Raw genomic sequence first — 25,040 nt, forward strand, 5'->3', positions numbered from 1 at the left:
GACAGGGACAGTGGCCTCTGAGCTCTGAGGAAAGATAGCTTTGTCAGAGACAAACCAGTTTGTTGAGTGGTCATTGCTGAGGGAGTGAAGACCTCCCATGTACTGTAAGGCTCAAAGAGGTCAGGAAAGATCAAAGCCAATTGCAAAGGTCTTGATCCAGGTTCAGGTTCTTTCCCTCCAGGAGACACCAAGAGGAAGGGTCATGACACATATTTTGGGGGTCTCCATGGGACCACTGCTGAGGCTGGGGTGGTCAGGAAAGACATTTTTTTTTTTTTTTTTAGGATTTATTTATTTATTATGTATGCAGTGTTCTGCCTGCATGTACACTTGCGCTCCAGAAGAGGGCACTAGATCGATGGCTATGAGCCACCGTGCGGTTGCTGGGAATTGAACTCAGAGCCTTTGGAAGAGCAGCCAATGCTCTTGACCTCTGAGCCATCTCTCCAGCCCCCCAGGACAGACTTCTTGCAGGAGGTGACTTTGAAGGAACCTGGAGGCTTAAAACAACATGGATTTATCTACTGATGAGGTTCATAGTGTGAAGTCAGAGTGTCTGTTACAAGGGTTGGATTGCTTTCTGGAAACTTCATGATGCTGGGAGATAGAAGCCAGGGTTTTGCTCAAGCTAGGCAAGTGCTCTACAAGTAAGCCCCACCCCCAAGTCCTATGCGCTACTTTCTTGATGTTTCTGAGAACCTGACTTTCTTTCTGCCTCATTTCATTATAAAAAAAGATTGGGACCCTTGGTTCATGCCTCTCTAAGCCCTGCTTCTGATGTAGCATCTTCATTTCACTCGTGTAGGTCCCCCTAGTGATGACACTTGTGGACCCTATAACCACACTATCCCTGTCTTAAGCTTTTAATCACTTCTGAGAGGTCCATTGCCATGCACAGTGGGCGCAGGCCTGGGGGTTAGGACGGGGACATTTTTTCGTGAGAACGGGGCTGGAGGTGAGCATCAATGCTTGGGTCTCACTTGGCTCGGGCACTAAGTGCCCCACTAATACAATTGAACCTGTTGCCCCAGATCTCTCTCTGTTGGCTCTTGATTGTGCCTCTCAGCCAGCTGGGGAGCCAGGCCCATTGCCGCCTGGGCGGGAATACATCCTGAGCATTCCAGAGCTCCTGGACAGGCTGAGGTCCTGATGTACTTTGCCATGTGGCATATCAAAGGACGGTTCTAGAAAAACTAGGTCCCTGCAGGAAACAGCCAGGTTTCATGTTCTCCAGAACCTGGCTGCTGACCCTGGGATTCCACTCCAAGTGCCCTGCTATGTCCCACAGAGCAGCCGCTGAGAATGTCCACTGTGACCCCGAGTCAAAGTCTAGAAGACGTCCAGAGTTGTTAAGAGAATTCAGATCATTGTGACGCTGGGCAACTCACTCACTGTCTCTGGGCGTCTGTAGAAAGACTACAGGATGCGATGGGGCGTGGGAGTTACGCCTCTGGCCACAGGAAAACATGACTGGCAGAGCAGTTTAGGAGAATAGTTTTAGAAGGCCTCTGTGTTCATGGTTGGGATGGCAGGGTGGGGACAGGGTAGCTTTCTGTGCTGCCAGGCATGAGGAGGGTATGTGTGTCCTTCTAGGCCCACCTTTAGTGACCTGCTTCAGCCAGACCCCAAACAGCACCATCCACTGGGGACTAAGTGATTTTTCAGCTACTGAAGCCTGTTGGGGACCTTTCAACCTCAGTCCATGAAGTATGGACAAGACCACTCCCGTTACACATACTTGGCTCTCATAAGCCAACCCAGGAACCTGAGCCAAAGGCCTTTTCTTCTAGTTAATTCTGCCACTCTGCGTGGCTGCCACGACCCTGCCTTAGAGAAAGCTGGTGGTACAAGTGCTACGGCTGTCTCCAGCATGCGGTCTTGGCGCCACCCGGAACCTTGGAATGCTGCAACCATAGCCGGGAGTCGGGGCCACACATTTGCAACCACGGAGTTTGGGAGGCCTGAAGCAGGAAGTTCAAAGATTCAAGGCAGCCTGGGCTATCTAGGGAGACTCAGTTATCAACCAAATGATTATCACATAGAGAAAGAAAACAAACACCTGTGTCCCTGTAGCATCAGGGACAGAAATGGCTTTAAGACCCTGTCATGCGGCCTGGAAACTCAGGGGAGAAACCATGAAGGGCTGGGATGCCAGGTGGGGTCTGTGCCACCCGGACGGTGTGTACCCCGTTGGGAGGTAGCCCTGGCTTAACTTAGCCCAACCTCTGTGGCCATGTGGGGACTCAGGCTCATTATGCCACACCCACCCAATTTGCAAATGAACTTCAGAAAACTGGAGTTTGGTGAGGCACTACCTATTTTTAAATGTTGACAATGAATGCGGATATTTTTAAAAATATTGTGTGGGCCAGACAAGATACTTCTGCTGGTTGGATTCTGTCTGCTGGCAACTTGTGTGAGAATTCCTTGACTTTCCCAAAGGGGAAACTGAGGTGCCAAGCCGCAGATGGACCTTTGAGCCCTGCTTCAGGGCTCCGACTAGGGGGATGCTAGCAACAGGACTAGGTCTGTCGGTCTGTCTATAGTTTCCCCTTCCGGACACCCCTTTTCTCCAAACTCCTGTCTCTTGTCTGCTGATACAGCGCCCCTGCTCTTGAGTGTTCCCATTATGTGACAGGAAGTGGCTCAGGGGGTGCAGTAAGCCCCCCCCCCAGCCCTCCTCTGCCTCTGTATCGCCCTGAGACAGCACATCCCAGCTCGCCAGGGACAGGGAGCCTCTCCTCTGCAGGCAGGCTGAGGGCTCCGTGACTCCAGACAGCCCCCTCCTGCTTCTGCGAGGCCTCTGGCCTTTTCCGGGCAGCCCACACCTTCTGGTCACCGATCTCCCCACGCTGACATTTCATAAGCAGCAGCTGTCACCGAGCCATTCTCAGCCCCGGCAGACTGGCTCGTGTCATTTACATGATTTAACATGCTCAGTGCCAGGGCGGGCTGCCCAACTCAGCTCACAGCCACCGTGCTGTGACTTATTGATCCAACGTATTAAACTGATGAAAAAAAAGATTTGTTTCTACCCCTCCCCCCCCGAAACACCATCATATCTTGGTTTCCCCTGACTTTGCAACTGTTCTCCTCTGAAACTCCTGAGGGGGATCTGTCCAAGGGTGATAGGCTGTTGTCCCAGACCGTGGGGTCCCCTCGGTGACATCAGGCAAGGAGCGCTAGGATCATAGTCAGAACACAGAACAGCTAAGGCTTTACACAGCACGTGCAGACAGAGAGGAGCTAGCACCTGACTCACCAGTGAGCTACCCAATCCTTACAGCAGGCCAGGAAGTGGGTGCAGAGACCCCACTTTCAGGTGAAAACCCTGGGACCCAGTCCGGGCGTGTCACCGCCAAGGTTCTCCGGGCACCGTCCACACTTCTCTGTCTTGGCGTTGATGATAGTTCTGACCCGATTTTCATGCATGGTCCGGGAGCTGTGGCTCCACCTGGTGATGGCTACCAGCCCAGCCTCAGCCTCCCCCTCCACCAGGCCACCCACCTATGAATGATCAGCAGCCACCTCACTGGGCCTCATCAACCTGGGTAATACAACCTAGCACAGACATGGAGATTCCTGTCCCTGTCCTAACAGCACAAAACTTGACTCTCCTGCCTGTGGTAACGCTGACTCGAACAAATCCAGCACGCTGACAGTAATATGGAGGCAGAGAATGTCCAATTACATTTGGCATGTCATATTTGAGAATGACAGTCGCTCACTTAACGTGTCTAGTGTATGCTGTAGTCTTCGTGTGTGCGGGGCACATATGAAGGCATTCGTGTGTCTACTCTTCTATGTTTTCCGTGTTCATGCGGTGCATATGTGGTGATTAAATGTCTGCTATGTATACTTTCCTCCTGTGTGGTGCTCTGGGGGCTGTAGGTGCAAACACTCATGCATGCAAATGCAGGGGCAGAAAGGGGCGTGTTGAGTGTCTTCCTCTACCGATCCTCACCTTTACTTTAGGGGCAGGCTCTTTCACTGCGCCTTTTCATTATTAACTAGTTAATTATATTTTAGGTAGAGTCTTGTGTATCTCAAGTTAGTCTTGAACGAGGTATGTAGCAGAGGATGACCTTGAGCTTCTGATCCTCCTGCCTCCCTACCCCCAAGTACCGGGGGTTAGAGGCGTAAGTGACCCCACCCAGCCACCTGCTGGACTTCCGTTGTTATTTAGTGTGAACTCTACTAAAAAAACACGTTTGCTGTGAAAACAAGCCTTTCTAGGGCATCTCCTAGAGGTCACGCCTGACAAGCCTGCATGGCTAAGTGTGTACACACACACACACACACACACACACACACACACACACACACACTCACCCCAGCATCAAGCCCAGGGCACCCACAGGGGCGTGCTCCTGCACCGTCTGTCATTCTTGCTCCATGTCTACCCTGCCCACTTCTCAAATGAGGGCAGCGAGGGACAGAGGTGAGCTGGCCCTCAAGGTCACAGGAGGCCGAGGCTTGATTCCCCCAGGTGTCTCTGAGCACAGTGAGGAGCCAGCCCTGGTGACGACTCTCAGCTGGGAAGGGCCTGCAAGGAAGGGAAATCGGGCCTGCGAACCCATCAATCCCATCAGTGGCGGGTCAGAGTTGACCTCACCACGCTGTTTTTTAAAGAGGCAAAAAGTGCAGCTAACAGGATTAACTGCCAGCCCAGCCCCACCTGATGAGAAATCTTTCCATTTCTTCTGCCCCTGAAGGTCACCCGCTCTCTGCCGCGAATCTAGCCATTAGCGGTGAGTTCGGAGACTGGCCTCCCTCCTGCCTTTGATTACGGCCCCTCCCCCCGCAAGCAAGGCACAGCTCCGCTGGAGGCTGCTGCTCCCTTCTCCTCAGTCCCCGGGCAGCAGCGTGCACGCTGTGTGCCGCCTGCTTCATTATCCCCAACCGTCTGCTCTGCATCCTCCAGACACCAACACTTGCCTTCCCAGCACGGGCTTATGTTTACCGAAGTCAGCTCCCTTTCCCATATGTATGTTGGGAAGGAAGATTGGAAGGTCTGAGCCTGAGCATGTAACCACATCGTCAGCAGACCCATTAAAGTCAGAAAAGGCTCCACTGTCAGCCCGTGTGCCTTTCTTGTCTCTCTGTGTGTTAATTAGAGTTTATTGTGTGTGTGTGTTTTTTAAAGACTTCACGATGACATTTACACATGTAAATAATGTATTTCTATCAAATTCATCCTTCTCTTATCCTCCCTCTCCTACTGGTACCCCCCGAAGTCTCCCCTCTCTTTTAATTTGAATAGAGATTCTGATAATGAGAAGAAAAATGTGCTTTGCCTTTCCGAGTCTGCCTTGTTTCACTTAACATGATGACTCCAGTTCTGTTTCCCTAAAAATGATGTCGTTTCCTTCTTGATGGCTAAATAATACTCCACCTCGCTTATACGGCATTTTCCTTATCTGCTGTTGATGGGCATCTAGGCCAGACCTATTTATCTACTGTGATTAGAGGAGCAGGAGAGACTGGTGTGCAGGTGTCGCTGAGCTGAAGTCCTTTGGATGTGCCCAGGACTGGCAGATCTGGGTCACGTAGCTTTCCACAGTGATTTCCACGGCGGCTGCAGCAGTTTATAGCACACGCTGCCCAGTCCCGTGGTATCAGGTGGGGCCCAAGATTCTGCAGGCCCATCGCTAGTTCCAGTGCCCCTCTATGGCTGGTCAAGATGCTACCGGGACCACTGACTTGGTTTCAGCTCTGATGGAAGATCAGGATCAACCACCACAAAAAAATGAGCCAGAGAGGGTCCTTGAGGGGTGGCAAGACTCTGCACAAACATAGGAGGCACTGTGATGGGAGGGCAGAGTGGGTACCGGTAGCCAGGGCATCACTAGGCAGTCAGACACACTTGTCGGCATGGAACACTCCCGGGTCTAGGGCATGAGGTTGGGGTGCTGAGGGTGAAGAACTACGCTGGAGTGATTGGCTAGATCCAACTTCTTATCTTCTCACGAAGCACATGCATGAAGGCTCCTCCCTTCTAACCCAAAGGAGCTAAGAACAACAGCAGGCTGGGCATGGTGACACACTACTGTAATCCCAGCACCTTGGAGCCAGCCTGAGTTATAACCGTGAGACCTTATCTCAGAAACACAAGCAAAATAATAGCAGAAGTTGTAGTTGTCGTGCTAAGAGTGACAACAAGTCATAATAAAAGCGGACAAGAAGTGTTTCTTTACAGAGCCAGCGGTAAGGGACCCCGGTGTCCCACCAATCTCCCAATGCCTGTGGAAGGCTTTAAGACACCCGGAGCCATTTCTGTCCACCCATCAGAACACGCATTTCCCTCTGTGCCCTCCAGCCAAGTTGACCAGTGAGGACTTCACTGAGGCCCTGTTTGAGGCACTCTGAGATATGGCTTCCTGAGCCCCTACCCTCTTGTCCTTCCTGCATCCCCACATCTCTTACCCATGTCTCTCGGGGGCGTTTCCTTAATAAAGGTCTGCAGTGACTAATGTTCTTGGAACTAGTCACCTCCTGGATCCTCCTCCCAGACACCCATTCCACAGAAGAGATCACCAAGGTTCTTGGCCAGTGAAACAGCCTGGACTTGGTCCCGGGCCCCTTGGTTTCCCAGGAGTTTCTGGGCAATGACAGAACAGCTGGTCCCTCCAGGATCAATCCCTTCACAACCCTGCTCTGCCATTCTTGGAGGCAGGAATGGGAAGCAGCCAGTCACATGCACAGTCAAGAACAGAGAGAGAGCGAACGCATGCATGCAGCTCTCTTTCTCTGCTCGCACGCTTCAGGACCCAAACCCAAGCAATGGTGCCGTCCGCTTTCAGGCCACTCCTCTCATCTCAATTGACATATTTAAGAAAAATCCCTCCTGGGCATACCTCGGACCAACCCAATCTCGGCAGTTCCTCATTGAGGCTCTGCCCACGTGGCTCCCGATGGTGTCAAGTTGACAGTTAGTGTTCACCATCCTCATCTTCCCAACCTTGAGCCAGGTCTTTTTTTTTTTTTTTTTCAGCGGCTCTTGGGGCCAGCTCTCACAGAACCAAATGGTCTTGGGTCCACCTCCAACCTGCCGGGCTTAACGCATAATCCTCTAACACATCAGTGTAGCTTGGACGGAAACACATGTTGGTTGGGTCTCCATTCCTACCATGGACCCCCACGTACGTTTCTCTCCCACTGACTTCACCTTTAGTCTTGGTCTCAGTCAGAAGGCCCTGGGCTCCATTCCCACAAGTCAGCACCTCCCCTCCACGTAACGATATCAGTAGGCCAGTGACCAGGCCCCTCAGTGGGCTAACTAGAGTCTTACACAGTACCAAGCAACTGTTTCTCCCCAGTGCTGACAGCACAGCTCCAGGTATTACCCCTACCCCCACGTTACAGAAGAATAAACTGAGGCACAGAGGTCTGTTCCTGAGTCCTGAGTCGGGGTGGCAAGGAGCTTGGACTGGCTAGATATGAACTTCATGCTCAAGACATGGTACCAGGATGAGGGTCTATAAGGGAACCAGGTAGACAGGAAGAGAGCAGGTGCTGTGGAAGGGAAAGGCATACAGGAAGAAGAGGAGTGACAATGTGGGACAGGGAGACAGCAGCCGTCCCTAAACTGTAGCAACGCTAGCAGCCCAAGGTTGGTTGATACAAGAAACTGTGGCAATCCAGAAGACATACCAAACCACTAGAAGGGCTGAGGGGCAACGCCCTTTGGGAAGGGCTGGAACCAGGTGATTTTTCTCTGTGGAACCCTGTGAGTTTCCCTCTTGGTCCACCTCAGTGGCATGCTCAGAGTCCTAGAGAAGGACAGCTCAGTTCTAGGTCAACGATCAATTATTTGTGTCCATGATAGCAAGTTCACAGCAAAGCATGGCAGCTCCTGGGAGAATCACAGGCCAGAGCCATGGACCTGGCCATGGTGGTTTCTAGAAAAATGCAGGGCTGTGTGCAAGGGAGAGCGCAGGGCAGGCAAAGGCATAGGCAAGGCTCAAGGTCAGGTAATGGGATTCGGGATGATTGTAGCTCAGGTGACAGAGACTTAGTCACCCCAGCACACTTAGCAATAGGACTTTTGCCCATGTCTGGAGTCTGGAGGCGGGTGGCCCTCTGGGCTGGGATGAAAGGGCCCAGTAAAGGCACCTCCTGTGGCTCTGCTCTATACCTGCAGCGTCAGCCCCTCCCACACCGGTCTCCCGGGGCGCCACAGTTCTGACAAACCTAGAGCTGAGCCTGGGTTTACAGTGACCGGCTGTTCCCAGTGGGTGGTGCTGGCCTGGTGGGGTGGTCAGGCTCTCACCGGCTCCTGCCTCCCTCTCCAGGGGTGCTGTGGCTGTCGGTGGTCTCCGAGGTGCTCTACATCCTCCTGCTGGTGGTCGGCTTCAGCCTCATGTGTCTTGAGCTTTTTCACTCCAGCAGTGTCATCGACGGGCTCAAGCTCAATGCCTTTGCTGCGGTCTTCACGGTGCTCTCAGGTAAGGCTCGGGCAGCCGCGTGGGTGGGTACCTGCTCACCTTTGTGTGCTCAGCACCAGGGGATGCTCTACATCCGAGCCTGGGTACGTTCTCTGAGAATGGAAGAGTGCAGGCTATCGAGTCCCCTCCGAGGCCAAACCTACCATTTATTAATGTCCACAGCGTGCTGGGTACCACAAGGTTCGGGCTTTATAGTGACGCGCACACAGCTAGGGCCAGCTGTGTGGTGCTTAGCGTGAGTGTGAGGTACAGCGGGGCTGTGCATTGGATTTGGGCATGAGACGGGGAGGGGATAGGGAGGGGTGCATGGGGTGGGGCTCTCACAGGGCTACAGGGGAGGACTCCTTCTGGAGAGGTCTTTGTTTCGTGACAGAGCACACGCATCACATGCATGAAGACCCAAGTTCCATCCCTAGCAGCGGAGGCCAGGAAGAGAAGAAGGGTAGGAAGAGAGAAGGAGGGAGAGAGGAAAGAAGGAAATCGTGGTCCATTCGAAGTGAAGACTTCTCCCCCACTTTAGGCCTCTTCCTAAGGAGGTGCTGAGGAAGAAGCCCATCCCCAGTAGGACTCAGATTGAGAAAGAGCACACCAACAAAAGACAGCTGACCCCAGTGGCCAGGTGGCTAGCAATGGTATCTCCACACCCGAGTCCCAGAGGGCTGAGAAGGGAGTGGCCTAGAAGGACATTGAGGTGCTGGCTCTGATGCTGGCTGGCCTCTGAGCCACATGCCCCTAAAAAGCCACATGCAAATTGAATTTCTGTAAGCCTTACCATCCCGTTCTTCACGTGCTGGAAGATCTGTGAATGAAACGGAATAGTGGGACCTTTGACGAGGGACGAGACCACCTCCTATTGAGGCGTGGGTAGAAACCAGAGGGATTTCTCAAAAGAACGGAGAGCTGGAGTCAACGCGTTACACAGCCTGCTCCCCAGATCAAATGTGCTGAGAGGACCCAGGGAGCCTAACGCAAGGGACAAAGGTTGAGCAATAGTAGCGCAGCACCTGGCTGCATCCAGTTCCCTGCTGCTCTAGACTGAGACCCCCTCCTGCCCTTTGCTTCTGTCTTTCATTCCTTTACTCTGTCAGCATCCACTGAAGGTCTGCTGCGCTCCAGCCACTGGCCTGAGTTTGGGGGGAGGGGGGGCGAAGGAAAAGAACTTGCTCTTGCGAAGCGTGCTGCGTTGTAATGTAGAAAGATGTGAGCTTACCGTAATGTGGCCTGGGCTCTTCTCCGTCCCAGGCAGGAGGAACGTCCACACCTGTGCAGGGAGTGTGGTGATAAACTGAGGTGTGGAGGAGTCAGCCACATGTGAACCTGGGAGCCGGTCTGTGTCCTTGGCAGGAAACTGGGGGGAGGGGAGGGAGCACAGGCAAACGGGTCGGGAGGAGTGTAATCCTGGGTGCTTCAGCTATTCAGATGGCGGGACGGGGCAGGAGGTGGGTGAGGACCTTGCTGGTGGTCACAGGCCTCCTAAGTTCATCCTGCAAGCGGCGGGGAGTCAGCGAGCAGTTCAAAGCAAGGGGAGGAGGACAGAACAGAATCAGCTTTGCACGTGGGGGTGAGTTCTGGGTTCAGGGTGGAGCCTGGATAGAACCGAGCAGAGTGGCACCAGGGAGCTGAGTACAGGTGGGTCATCCCGTGGAGGCCAGGAGACAGGAGGATCACAAGGACCAAGACTAGCCTGGGCTACAGACTGAGTTCAAGACCGGTGGGGTGACGTAGCGATTAAAGATTAAAAGGAGAGCTGGGATACAGCTCAGTGGTAGTGATTACAAAGCACATATGAAGTCCTAACTACCAGGTGCCCGGGGATGGGCGAGGTTTGGGGGGGCAGAGGCACAGAAAGCCAGGGAGGCAGTGTGGTAGTTAAGGTGGGAAATAGTGGGCACAGGAGATTAAAACGGGCACCCCTCCATGCAGAAGGTGAGGCCCCCAGGACTCTGAGCTGGTGGAGGCGCAGCCAGTCAGGGAATGGCAGAGAGGCAAAGCCAGGCCTTGGGGTCCACAGAAATCAGAGTCCGTGAACCGGTTTGGAAAAACAATTTATACCCTTATAGCTGCAGCTTGTAAATGTCACTCGTCATTTCCTCCCACCGTGGTGATGGGGCAGGCGCCGGGACGCAGTGACCTGCGGCATCCATCCTTCCCGCATCCCACGGCGACTGCCGCAGGTGGGCAGAATCCGGAGCAGGGCATTTATTAGGCATCCACCAAATCGTGTTTAACATGCTCGCAAAATGGCGTGCGTGTTCCCCCATGAAGAGGCCGGGTGCTTTGCTAAATGTAGTTCCCACCACCGGCTCCCTTTGTAACCGCACGCGTTTATTTTATGCAGCTGAAAAGATTATTCTGAGAAGGGGTCCACAGCTCTAAATGGCCAGGGAGCCCCTGACCCAGTTTTGCAGAGGTCCTCCCTCGCTGGCCCTTGCTTTTAGACAGGCTGAGCAATGGGGTGACTAAGAAGATGGGGGGGACCAAGAGGGAGAGGTCAGAGAGCTGGAGGGGGCTGGGCATGCTCTGCATGCAGCACACTGGCTCCCTATTCTTGCCAGCAGCCTCCTCTCTTCCTTTCCCTCTGCCCCTCATCCAGGCACCCATCCCACTGCCCCAAAGCCTCCAGCCCTCCTCTCTACCTTCTTCAGTCCAAACAAGTACGTGTCAGTTGTCAGGCAAAGCAGCTGTAACGATTAATATTGTCAACTGGACAGGATTTAGAATCACCTAGGAGACAAGGCTCTGAGCACGTCTGTGAGGGAGTTTAGGCTGGGCTAACGGAGGAGGACCCATCTTCACTGTGGCCGGTGTCGTTCCATGGGCTGGGCTTGCACAGAAAGGAGAAAGGCAGCTGGGCCCTACATGTCTCCCTCTGCCTCCTGATGCTGACGCTGCCTTGCACTGGGCATCCATGATAGATTGTACCCTAGAACTGTGAGCCCCAAAAAACAAGCCATTTTCTAAGTTGCTTTGGTCGGGAATTACAGCAATGAGGAAATGCTGGCACAGCCCGTACTGCCATCCCCCTCAGCTTCTTATGGGGTGGCTGAGGTACTCTGTCTTCTTCTACAGGCTCATTGCAGCCTCTGCCCATCAAAAATAAAATAAAAAAACATTCTTCCTCCCAGCAGGGAGGCCTACCGCTAGAGCTCCGAGAGCAAACTGGCTGTCTCCATACATCTCCAGACATCTGAACAACCAGGGCTCAGGGAGGTTAATTGACTTGCTCTGGGTGGCACAGCTGGCTGATTGTGACACTGGAATTAAGCCACTTCAGACTGGTTTCAAAGGGCCTGTACTGCTTTTACAGTGTCACACTGTGGGTCTGACCGGGTAGGAGGACAAAGACTTTTCTTTCTTTCTTTTTTTCTTTTTCTTTTTTTCAATTAATCTGCAGAAAACAGAAATTCAGAAGTAAGTAGCAAGCAGCCAGGTGAAGTGGTGAAGACCGAACTAGCAGGTGGCAGAGAGCAAGGGTTTAATATTTATTCTCAGAGACACTCACTCGGGAGATGGGGAGAGCCGAGCAAGGCAGAGACAAACTTCAAGGCTATTTACAAAGAAAGACTGGTGTCCAACCTGTGGGCGGAAAGACACAGGAAGCTGGTTGGGGTGGCCCCTTGAGTACAGCATGCTCTGGGCCTCGGAGGGGTGGGGTGATGTTGGTGGGTTCCCCTGGGTGGGAGAGCTGCTGCAGTCCAGGAAGAGAGGCAGGCCAGGCCGGACAGAGGCCAGCGCTGATTCCTGGGGTGTGTTGGGCCCCGCCATCTGCTGAGCCAGATGAGCCCAAGGTCAAAATGTTTCTCTGGTAGATGAGAAAGCAGAGCCAGGCATCCCTTATGCAAACTAGTTATTAGGGTTAATTAGCAATTATGAAAATTAGCCCACTGATTGTAGTTGGTCATGATGGCAGCATTACGGGAGAGATAGACTCCTGTGGCCCCATTTGACTCAGACCCCTCTGAGTCTTCATGCTAACCATTCGTGACCTTGAGTTTTGTCCTTGGCCTGCATAGTCTGGTTTTAATGAAAATCAAGCTGGGTTGGTTGGATGAAATCTCTCACCTTTAGCCAGGCATGGCCTCACACTCTGTTGAACCCAACATTTAGGAGGCTGAGGCAGGAGAATTACGAGTTCAAGGCTAGCTTCCTGTCTCAAAATAAGAAAGGATCCAACTGCATGGCACCAGGTTGGAGAAAGACAAACATTCAAAAATCCAAAGTACAGTTTCTGTAATACATACCAAGGAGATGTCTGGAATCACAGGGGGTGCTCTGGGCTCAGGCTTGAGCTGGCCTCTCATGATGTCTTTAGCCAAAGTGTCTGTGTGCCTACTTCTCCACTAGAGGTCCGTGCAGTGGAGCAGGCCTGCCATGGGTTCGGTCTCTTGCTCCTCATAGTACGGCAGTGAGGACTGAACTAACGTGTCCACTGTACAGATGGGAAGCTGGCTTGTCTGCAGTCCTTGGTGGACAGCGCTATTAAGCCTGGTGCCTATCACGCTGAGCCACCCAGGACCCAACTGCCATCATCACCATCATTCCTAGTTGTCCTTGAATATACTGAGAAACAGAGGAGGGCTGCAGATATCAGCCTTCTCTGGGCAAGGCCTGGTCCAGGGACCTATTTGGGAGCCTCAGTGAAGGGTGTCAGGCCCAGATGATTATTTAGTGTCTCTGACAGCAAGGATTGTCCACGTGGAGATCCTGGGGACAAGAATGGCAATGTTGTCCCCATGGTTCCATCAGTTCACTAGCTGTCAAGGGGTCTGAGCTCAACTGCTTAGATCAGAAGAAAAAAAATAATACAATAAATAATTAAATGAGTGTAGTTAGAGGGAAGAGTAATGTTCTAATGTTTTATTGTATAGGAAGGTAGTTATGGCTGACAATAATTAATTGTGTATGGATTACTCAGCAAGATCCTGCCAGATGAAAAGGAGGAGGAGAAGAAAAGGGAAGAGGAAGAGGAATTAAAGGAGAAGGGAGATTCTCAATGGGTACCACACAGAACAGCTAAATGTCTGAGGTGATGAGTACTAGTTATTATTTTTCTTGTGACAAAACACCCAGTAAAAGGCACTAGGAAGGAAGGAAGGGAGGGAGGATGGAAGAAAGGAAGGAAAAGGTTAATTTTGGCTCACAGTTCAAAGGTGCAGTCCATGATGGTTGGAAAGACATGAGGCAGGAGCATGAGGCAGGAGCGTGAGCAGTGACGGTCACTGCATCCACAGTCAGAAAGCAGAAGATGAACTCTCATTCCCTTTCACCTTTGCACCCCAGCCCATGGAATGGTGGTGTCCATATTCTCGGTGGGAGGTGTCAACCTGCTTGGCTAAACCTTTCTGGGAACACCCTCACAGACATACCTGGAGGTTTGTTTCCATGGTGACACTAAAGCTTGTCAAGTTGAGGAAGAGGATTCGCCATCAAGGATGGATATGGTGTCACCTGCTCTGATCATCTCATGCCACATGCTTGTCATAAAGCCATAGCACCCCCAAATATGTACAACGACTGTGTATTGCTTCAAATTAAAACTCCAGGCCGAGGAGGTCGCGGCTCACCCGCTGAAGACTCTCTCACCTAGCTGCTGCATAGCCTGGCTCCGTTCGAAGTGTCACAACAGTGTGTGAATTATTTTAATTAAAAAAATTTAAATTATGCATTTTCAAAAATGTGTAACAGTTGTAAAAAATGTTTCCAGATTGTGTTATCTTTGTCTTTATACAACCAAAAGTCAACCAAAGACCCAGGCATAGTGTTAAGCAGCTGTAATCCCAGACCTTAGGAGGTGGGGCAAGAGGACTGAAAGTTCTAGGCCAACCTGGGCTACACAGAAAGACCCTGTATCAAAAGAAAACAAAGCAATAAAAAAAAACAAAACATTTCAATTTTGCATCCATGAAGGGACAGTACCCGGGGCCCATGGAAAGCATGGCGAGACCCCAAAGTGGGCCATGATGTTTCTGGTGCTTGGGGGACTGGGGAGGGAAGCTAATTCCACAGGGGTGGCCCTTCCCCCACCTTGTGGTATCAGCTGAGGGGTGTTAAACCTCTTCTACCTGCCAGGAAACAGAGCCCTGGCCCCAGAAAGACTCTGAGAAGCAGGCAGTATCATTTCTGCTCTCCTCCAGTTCCTGGGGAAAAATGCAGCTGATCTAGGAAAACAAGCCATTTGGAAAATTCCTTCACATTCCGACTCACTGTGGGCTTTCAGTAAGATCCACGTGGCGTGAAGAGACACCTGTCCGTTTCCCTGGAAATAACCAGCTGTGTGACTTCAGCAACAGCCTGTTTTGTTACGCAACGGGGCGCAGGCAGTTTAGGGATAAAGTCGAAATGAACAAGGACTTGGAGAGCCAGGGTTTGGGCAGTGTTTCCAAGGTGAGCTCTGGGTCCAAGCACAGGGCCAGGGGAGGGGGAGAGGCATGGACACCATCTCTGTGTTGTGTCTAGGCAGGAGACCTCGAGCTCTGCAGCTCTGAGGTTCCCTGCGTTGTAGATACCCCGAGGATACCCCTAGCCAGAAGAACTAGGTGGGAAGGAAAGAGTGGCTACCCGCCACCCAGCATGGGGCCTGGGGGCTCGAATGCCCTCGGGTCCCACTCCGACCCTCCTGCAAAGACTTCCTCTCCCCACCTGGTCTGTGGGGCTATTTTTGGGCCCACTCTGGCTGTGACTGGCAAGTGTGTCTTCCCTTGGCTGCAGGAGGCTGGAGTGGAGCGCCATGTTGAGTCTCCCTCAGTGAGGGCCTCACACGCCACTCTTCCCTCTGCTCTGTGGCTTTGGAGTTTGCTCTGCTTTGGTGATCTGTGGGTCTGTGGTGGTTTTAGTTCTTGCTGTATCCTGCCTCAGACAGGATGAGTTCCCTGGAACCCTAATTCTACTCTCCACCTCACCATCAAAACTCCTGCTGAAAGAACCCCCACCCGGGAGCCTCACCCTGCATAGCTCACTAGGTCTCTTGCCCACACTCCAGAGGACAAGTTCTCGAGTGGATTTTTGCGGCTCACAATTGCAGACGGTGTCACAGTGGTGGCTCACGGCACGTCCCAGCACTCAGGAGGCTGGCACAGAAGTATCATGAGGTTGAGGCCAGTCTGGATGACATAGTGAGACCCTCCTTGAAAAAGAGAGTGGTGGAGGGGGAGAAAAGGAGAAGAAGGAGGAAGAAGAGCAAAGTTGCGCTAATTACTTTCCTGTCACTGTGGCAACCCCTGACAGAAGAGCTTATGTGGTAAAAGCTCATTTTGGCTCACAGCTTCAGAGGGATTCTCAGTCCACCGCAGTGGGGAAGGCAGGGCGGAGTGGCTCTGTCTCTGGTAACAGGAGTATGTGGCAATAGTTGTTCATGTCAGGATAGCCCAGGAAGAAGAGAGACCAGGCCAGAACCTGAATCAGGTATAACCCTCCAAGGCCTCTAGTGACCTACTGCCAGCCAGTCCCCTAAAGAATCCTCAGCCAATAAAATCATAGCACAAGCACTTAAAACAGGAACCTGTGAGGGAGTTTGCAGAGGGTCCAAGTCACACAAATGAATACTTTCATACTGTTAAATATCCTTTTGGTTGCCGGTGACAAGAACCTAATCAGTCAGATGAGGGAAGAGAGGGTGATGATTGGGCTGCCGAGCATTAGGCACAGCCACAGCACCATCCTGAGTGCATTAGCAGTCATCCTCAAACTCTGTCAGCGTGGAGAGGAGGCTCATCACAGGATTCCAGCCCCACGGAAGCCCCTGAGGTAGAAAGGCCTGCTTCTGGAGCTTCTCATCCAGGCTGTGGGATTAGCACATGGACCAAGCAGGGTTGTGGGCAACAGTGGCTCAAAGGAAGTAGTTGATAACAAATCCAGATGGGTTGTTAGGTCAGAGGACTAACAGAGGGCCCGAGGTGGAGCTGAGGGACTCAGGGTCCTAGGGATAAGCAGATCCTTCACTGAAAACATTTTCATCCTTATGACAAAATTACCAGGGAGACATAATTTTGAAGAGAAAGATGTATTTGAACGATCCGGCTACGGTCTGGCTGGTTCCATTGTTTCCATCCTGTGTAAGGCAGAGCATCATGGAGGACAGGCATGCTATGGCAGGGCTGATCTCATCATGGTGGCAAGGAAGGAAAAGGAGACAAATAGACACAAAGATAGACACAGAGAAAGAGATGGATACACAGAGACAGAAAGGGTGAGGGAGGAAAAGCTAAGAGAGACAGAGGGAGAGAGATAAGTGGTGATAGAAACAGAATGTGTGAGAGAGGGAGAGAGACAGACAGTGAAAGAAACAGAGAAAGTGAGAGAGAGAGAGAGAGAGAAAGAGAGAGAGAGAGAGAGAGAGAGAGAGGAGGCGGGGGAAGAGTCCAGAGCAAGATACAGCCTCCGGGAACACACCCACACTGACCTAGTTCCTCCAATCAGGCCCTATTCTGAAGTTTCCAGCAACTCCCAGGGTGAATATAAGCCTGTGGGGACAGCTGGGTTGATGTTCAAACTTTAACATCCCACACTTTGTCTCAAGGATTCATGGCCGTCTCATAGCACAGGATGCATTTTGTCTACATCCAAGCATCCCCAGAATGTTAACAGTCCCAGCATTGTCCAAAAGTTGAAGTTTCAAGTCTCCTCTGGGACTCAGGGAAAGCTCTTAGCATGGGGTGAGACATCCATTTAGTTTCTCTCCTGAGCTGCTTCCAAGTTTGGCCTCCTCAGCAGACCCTGCATGCTTCGGATATCTCCCGCTTCCTGTGGTCTCCACTGGCAGCCTTCCCCTCCCCCCCTTCACCCTCGCCCCCACCCTACCCCTGCTCCCCTGCAGTTCCATGCATTGCTCCCTCAGGGGCTGCCTTCAGGGAATCTGGCTCCACTGCGTCACGCCTGTCCTCCCCTGGCCTGTCCTCCCCTGCCTCCTCTGAAATCTGGGTGGAAGCCTGCATACCCCCGAAACTCTTAGGTTCTGTACGCCTGCAAGGGGAGCGTTGTGTAGACAACGCCGGGGTCTGCCAGCGCGCGCCTGGGTCCTGACCACATGGCGGAAACAGGGTGTTAGGACATGGTATAGCCCTCGAGGACATGTAGCTCCTTAAGTTTCTACAACCTTCTACAACAGATCCACAGATGTCTGAGGGTCAAGTGCTCAACCTGTGAGCCTGTGAGGTCCGTTTCATACACTAGCCTCAGAAGAGACCCCCAAGCTGAAGGTTTTTGGAAGGCAATCCCAGGGAGCTTGGGGGAAGTGTGGAGAAGCTTGTTGGGAGGAGCAAAGCAAGGAAAGGGAGCACTGCCGAGCAGGTGATGACAGCTGGCCCGCCGGGTTCATAGGAGGCTTCAGAGCCCAGCCAGGACTGCTCGCTCAAGGATTTCTCCAATGGGTTATTCATCGGCTCCCATCCAGCAGCCGCTGAGCGTCCCTCTTGCACTATGAGAGTCCCATCATCTCCCAAACGGGAGACCGAGTGCTCAAGGAAGGAAGCCTCCACAGGGCCTGTGGGTTGAGGAGAGATGAGTTGCAGGCTGCTGGGGTTGCCACAGAAAGTCACATGAAAATCAAGCAGGCGAGCGTGACACTAACCAGTGCCGTTCTGGTGCAAACCGCACAGATGTCTTAGTCCTTTCTGGGTAGTTCCAACAGAAGAGCGTAGAGTGAGGCGTTCATCACGTTGCCGTGTCTAGAGTTCTTGAGCTTCATCCTTGGCCTCACTTTGGCCAGGCTTGCCCATGGCCCCAGCCCTCAAATTGTTCTGGCCACCAGATCCAGCAAGTCTCCTAATCTCACCCATGGAAGTTCATGCATAGTGCAAAGGGCTCATGAATAACAGAGCCTCCTCATATTGGGGCCATTCTTAGGATCTAGAGCAGCCCCTCCCCTGCTGGGAATGGGAAACAAAGCCTTAAATAACCCTGACTCAGTTGTTTTTTTTTTTGTTTGTTTGTTTTTTGTTTTTTTTCCTAACAAGGTCTGTCTAGTGGGCAGCCCAGCTGGCACCTGTTCTCAGCTGTGGCTTGGCTGGGAAAACCAGAGTCACTGATACCATCAGAATGATGGTTCTCAACCTGTGGGTCGTGGCCCCTTTTTGGGAGCAAATGACCTGTTCCCGTGAGTCTTTTAAGACTCTTGGAAAACACGGATATCTACACTATTATTCGTAACGTTTGCAAAACCACAGTTATGAAGTAGCCACAAAATAATTTTATGGCCGGGGGTCACCACAACATGAGGGACTGTATTAACGGGCTGCAGCAGTGGGAAGGCAGAGAACCACTGCGTAAGAGGGAGGGGAGGGACAAGACAGCTCCCCTGTTTGACACAAGGGCTTAAGGGTCTGCAAAAAGGCATCTTTCCGCCTGGATGTCCAGGACCCCCCGGAGTGTGGGATGCTGCAGGCTTTGCCCTTGCAGTGACCCCTCCTGACCCCTCTGTGTCCTGAGACTGTGGTTCCAGCCAAGTTCTCCAGACACGGCCTTGGTGGCTCTCATCTGCTATATGAGGGGCAGCATACCCCATCTGCTCCTGCCTGGGACCTTCCTTCTGCTCTCAGCCCAGACCCCTGCCTGGCAGAAGATTCAACTTCAGAAATGTACCGACCCCTCCCTCTACTGCCTTTGGTGCTCTGCCATGGTTTTATAGTCTCATGTGATGCCGGGAAGAGTGGGACAGGGATTGGCCTTGGTTATAATCTTCTTCCTTGAACAAGCCACAGTCCCCAGCAGATTAGAATGTTCTAGAATCCAGCAGTTTTGTAAGGTAACTTAATACACTGCCCATCCCATAGCCTGGCAGCACACTGGACTGGCATGCCCACACCTTGACACACTCCTGTGGTCAGCAGCCATATCTATGTGTTCAAGCCAAGCCACGTCCATCACCAAATGACTTACAGAAAAGCCCCCAGCATCCAGAACTTCTGGGAACTGTAAGGTGCGGGGCAAGATATTAGCGTCAGCCCGGTGTGGTGAGCTCAGGCCTATAATAATAGCACGCAGGGAGCTAAGGCAGGAGGATCGTGAGTTCTAGGCCAATCCTGGGTTGCCCAGTGAGGTAGGCCAGCTTGAGCTACATAAAAAGGCCCTGTCAAAAATCACGCACGGAATCACGACAGTTTTCATTTGTTTTGCACCTACTGTGTTCTATCCAAGTGCTGTTGGCGTTCCTATTTTACAGCTGGAAAAAAAAAAAAATGAGGCATAGACCTCCTCGGCAGCTCTAGCTTTACAGCATACATGCCGGGGTGCTGGGCTGTCTCCACCCCTGTCCACACGGGCCTTTCTAGCTCAGGGCATGTGCTGCTGGGAACAGACATGGGAAGGAAGAATGGGGTTCTTATGGTCTTACCGCTAAGGTCAAGGCTCCCTTCCAGGGCGCAAGTGTTCTATAGGAATGCCACGTTAGCAAAGGCCTGCAGGTGTGTCTCAGCAGGCAGCGCGCGGCCAACGTAGAGCTAGGGACGTGCGTCCCACAGTGCATCGTTACCATGGAGAAGTATGTATGGCATTCGGGGAAAGCCAAAATCTGGGGTTTTTTTTTATGGAAGTTTCTCCTTACTTTTAATTATAAAAAAGTGTTTGAAAAAAAAAAAAACAACTTTATTAAGCTTTAATTTACATACCATAATCTTTTCCTATGAAAAGTGTGGGATTTTTTAAGTAGCTTTTAGAAGGCATCACGGTAGTCTAATTTAAAAACATTTCCATTAACCTTAAGTAAATCTCGTACCCAATGGCAGCTGCTCTCCATTTCGAACCCTGGGTGACCATCGTCTACTTTTTAGCTCCATAATCCAGCCTTGTCTAGACATTTCACAGAAATGGGTCAGGCAGTGTTTTGCCTTTTAGGACTGCCTTTGTTCATTTAGTGCAATCTGTTTGAGATTTATTCATAATGCGGCAGGGACTAGAATCATATTCCTTTTTATGGCTACCTAAGTGCCCATTGAATGGACATACCACCTTTTCTTTATAGACTCCTCAGCTGAAGGGAATTATTTCCACCTTTGGACTGTTGCTGAAGTGACGCTGTAGACACTGCAAGCAAGTGTTTCTCTGGGCACGCATGTCTGTTTCTCTTGAGCCTAAACCTAGGAGAGGAACTGTTGGCTCACAGGGCAATTCAACATGCTTTTAACCACTGTGCTAGCCAAGAGGCATCACCTACCTTAAGGCCCTCAGCCCAGCCTCCTGCCCATCCAAGGAAAAATCATCTCCCCGCCGCCCAAAGGTCATATCTGTCTCTTTCCCTGCTATGCAATTCTCCACCTCCCCACCCTCACCCCCAACCTCCACTTATCCCTCACCCCAGCAGAATCTGCTCAATAAATTCCGCCTTTGAAGATGGGAAGTAAGCAGGAAGCATTTTGCCGATAGGTTTTTGCGGTTCCCACTTGGCTTAGCTGGGGGTTGGGCAGGAGAGTCCAGAGGCTGTTTTACAGCAGCAAAAGAAAGGGGAGAAAGGTGGAAAATTACAAACGGCTACATGGCCGCCTCCTGCCACCATGAGCACTGGTGTAACCCACAGGCATATGATCTAGCTGGCTGTTTGACGAAGGTGAGTGTTGATCAAATGTATAGCTTGTGTGTTCCTCAAGTTATAGTCCCTTAAGAAATGCCACATCCAACCGAATTGACTTTGCCCTTGGCCTCAGTTACTCGTCTTGGTTCTCTCATTTTTGTGGGTATTCACTCATTTGGTAGAATAAAACCCAGGTTCCTTGGCATGGACACAGCCTTTGCTGCCCTCTCAGCATCACCTCCCATCTCTTGGGGCTCTCTGCTCCATGTTGTCTGACTCTGGGAGTGTGGCCCTGTTCTCTGACCTGGGTCTCAGTGCCTTCCTCATTACTCTGCTGCAGCTAGCTCACTTTCCATTTCTTCCCTCCAGGGAGGTTCAATGGGCTGGAGAAGCAGGATGGGAAGCATGGGGAGGGAGGCTCTGATGGGATTGGGTGTACGGTCCAGGTGTTAGGATCACCGAGGAACCCCTTCCCAGCTCCTGGACTTTGAGGCTGGAGGCAGAAATAACAGTGGGAAACCCCACCCTTCTCTAGCTCTCTACAGAGCAAGGATGGAGGAGCCAGAGAAAGGGAGAGGCAGGGCCTAAGCAGGAAGGAGCCAGGAAGCAGAGGAAGATGGCTGGGACCAAGCCCTCTGTGACAGAGGGACAAACCTGTATGGAGGGAGACACAGTGATAGAGAGGGACAGAAAAGAGCGCTGGAAGAAAGGAAGTGTGAGGCAGACAGTCAGGACACAGCCATGTAGGCCTATCTCTCCTGTTGCCATGGGTGCAGCTGACTGGTTAGCAAAGAGAGTCCTAACCCAAGGCCATTATCTGAGCTTCTGAGGAGGCAGGATGGGGGTCTGCCTGCACAACAGAAGACCCTGTCCCAAAATGGAAACCTTAAACATAAAATGGAGGATGGAGGATGCAGTTAAGTGGAATGTTTGTCTAGTCTGTGCCAGGCCCTGGGTTCCATCCGCAGCGTACTGAGCCCTGGAGCCTCCTCTTTCTCCTTTATGTGATCCTTTGTCCCTCCCATGGTAGTTCCTCACCCAAATCCTTGTTCTTAGCTTTCTAGGCTGAGTGCAAGGTGCTGGAGAGGTCAGGATCCACTGTGTCAGGAGCTCCTGAAAGCAGGTAGCCCCTTTCATTGCCCGGCCCCAGGTAGACAGGGCCATCTCCTCACATGCCGGTGGTTCCAAGCTCACTTCCATCTTTGAAGCTGTCGGGAAGGCCAAGCCACACGGGGCTGTGCTTATTCCCTCCTGCTGGAGCTTAAATGCCACCCGCAGCCTGGAAGGAAACGTGGGCATGGAAATAGGCTGGGGTATTGCAGGATGACAGCCAAGGACAGTGGCTAAGGAGCCGATGGCACCATGGTATGCCTTCTATCAATTTCCCCATCTTCCCTCAGCTCCATCTGCGCCTCAGCTACAGGGCAGTTCACACAGCTCAAGAGGAAGGTGTCACCCGAGTCCAGCCAACGGGAGCTGAAAGGAAAAGACTATAAACTGGGCTCCAGAGACTGCGAAAGCCCAGGAATCCTGACACTCGCAGCTTGGATGCTTGCTGGGGGCTTCCTGGTTTATAAGCGTCACCTTCTAGCTGCATCCCTGCCATTTGGTGGAACCACGCAGCTCAGAAAGGCATTAACCCCAGCACGAGGGCTCCACCCCCAAGATCTACCTAACATCCATCGTCCTGAAAGCTGAGTCGGGGTGGGATGTGCAGTCAGGCAAGAGGAGCCGCCAGGAGGATGGGAACCCAGTGTGGCCGGCATTTCTGACTTTCACAAGGAGAAGCCAAATCTTCCATATTTTAATGGAAATCCTCCAGCTTTTAGATGTTGGCCAGAAGCCTCATCCGTTCTCCTGGCTTTCACCAACACCTGCAGCCTGGATCCAGGCCTCCGGCTGCCGGCTTCCATCACGGCTGCACGTGTTTCTATTTCTGTATGTGGAATGATTGATTTTACTTCGATGATGTCCTTTTCCTCATTAGCCTCAGGGAACAGCTGTGCCAAGGCTCCCGTGGCTGTCCCCATACCTGGCATCTAGATGATATGGCATGTTGGTGCAGTGAGTGAGTGTGGTAGAGGGTTCCCAGCATGCTACAGCCCCCAAGGGGACTGCGGGTTCTAGCAGGGAGCCGGGCACTGCCGGCCAGGAAGTATGAGAATCCTGGCTGCAGGACAGGCAGCTCCCGGCCATTTGTGATTTAAATTCCACTACATCCTTTACACACTCCTGCAAGGCAGGGACTGCTTAGGCCACCAAGCCGTTCATACAGATGAGCCTGGCCCCAGGCACAGGGCCAGATAGAAACTGGCCTTTTGGGGGGACTGGAAGAGGTAAGAATTTTAACAAGTTTAATAAAAACGGGAAGTAAAACCTGAGCTGGCGGAATGACTGGTTTCTATCCATTTTAATAGACTTAGAGGACTGGCGGAGCAAAGGATGCTGGGAGCTCAGGAGCCTGGGAGAGGCCTGGGAAGCCCAGTCATTAAGTCCTAGGTCTTATACACTTTCTTCTTTGAGGCCAGGAATCTGTCTAGCATAAGCTCTAGAGGAAGGGCCTAAGTAGAGCGCCAAGTAGGGAAACTGAGGTCAAAACCCGCAGCAGGAGAAAAAGTCAAGCTCCTGGAATTCCTTAGACACAACATGTAAGCCATACCCCAGCACGTCCAGGAGAGTTCACACTGCCTGTGACCGACCCAGGAGGGACCCCAGGCCTCCCATCTCCTATCTCCCCACCAATACCTTCCGTCTCTTGGGCATGGCACCCATTTTTTTAGAGATGAGGAAAAGCAAGTTCAGAAAGAACAGCTAGTGTGCCTCAGGTCACACAGCAGAGGGAGGGAGAGCCAGGCCCGGAGCCCCACAGTGTCCACCCTGGGCCTGCAAACCTCCCAAGTTTGTGTTCATCCCATGTCCCCTCTCCACTGCCCTGAGGTCAGGACTCAGCCCACATCCTTATAGCCGGAAGGGGATGGCTTGAGCTTCCTTACCTCCGGAGTCTCTCTTGCTGCATACACTAGATACTTTGTACCAAGTGAAATACTCCAGTGATTACTCTGTGGATGGCTCTCGGGATGTAAGAGACCAGCAGTCACAGAGAGGGGCGGAGGTGTCTCTATGTGACAGGACAGAGACACAGAGACAGAGAGACATACAGAGAGTTAAAGGGAGACATTGAAGTTCTCAGGCTGAGAGACAGATATGGTCCTAGGCCCTGTCACTGATGTCATCCCAGTGCGGCTGCCTTTACCTCCCACCCCTACCCCCCATCCTCCTCACCCCCATGCTTAAAAAGTCCTGGGCTCCTGGTGAAATGGACAGAGCAACAGAGGGTTGGTTCTAGATCATGCTGGTGTTGGGACCCCTTATTAAGGTGACGGGGTGGGGGGTACACAGTCCAGGGTGATTCCTGGTGCTTACAAATCCAGGTCAGGAAGCCACACTCCACGGTCCAGGCCACAGCCAGCTGACAAAGGCCCAGGAGCCTAATATCTCACGGCGTGGGACCACTAAAATCAAGGTGGGGAGAAACCAAGAAGGGCTCTTGGACTGAAGCTCATGGTGGCTTGAGCCCAGGTATATATTGTAGCTGGCATACTAGCTCAGCTCCCAGCATCAGGCAGCAGAGCTGGACCCAAGTTTGAGGAGGTCCAAGAGTACCTACAGTAACTGCTGAGCCCACAATGGTGCCCATGTTTCGCTACTTCAGTGCCTCTGGTACCTCGTGAACCACTGAGAGCCAGCCTCTCTGAGAGTGTCACCGGAGATCACTGGCCTACGTGACTGTGTGTGCGTGTGTGCGTGTGTGTGTGTGTGTGTGTGTGTGTGTGTGTGTGTGTGTGTGTGTTTCCTTGTGGCTAGTATACAGCCACCAGGGAGGGGCTTGTTCTGGAGAGCAGAACTGTGTCCTAGCCTCATAGACCAAGGTTGAGAGCTTTCCTGAGAGCCATCTGTGGAGACTTGTGGCCTTCATCTCTGCTGCCAAAGCCTTCTGGGTCTTTTTTTTCTTCTGGCTGGGATTAACTTGAAGTTCAAGCAGCTGAGACTTGTTTGACCTGAGGCAGAGCGGTAGTTTTCTGAAGGTCGCCATG

The 25,040-nt window shown here is 52.1% G+C and overlaps 1 protein-coding gene across 3 annotated transcripts in view; it reads left to right on the plus strand.

Annotated features, from left to right (window-relative positions):
* Gsg1l (GSG1 like) overlaps positions 1-25,040 on the plus strand; it is a 189,859-nt gene that overhangs the window by 107,979 nt on the left and 56,840 nt on the right. For all 3 annotated transcript variants that reach the window (XM_060366862.1, XM_060366861.1, XM_060366863.1), the window contains one exon: positions 8,295-8,447. In XM_060366862.1, coding sequence (XP_060222845.1) covers positions 8,295-8,447 — 153 coding nt within the window. The remainder of the gene's footprint in view (positions 1-8,294; positions 8,448-25,040) is intronic.

This window comes from Meriones unguiculatus, chromosome 14 (assembly GCF_030254825.1).
Source record: "Meriones unguiculatus strain TT.TT164.6M chromosome 14, Bangor_MerUng_6.1, whole genome shotgun sequence".
NCBI lineage: Eukaryota > Metazoa > Chordata > Mammalia > Rodentia > Muridae > Meriones > Meriones unguiculatus.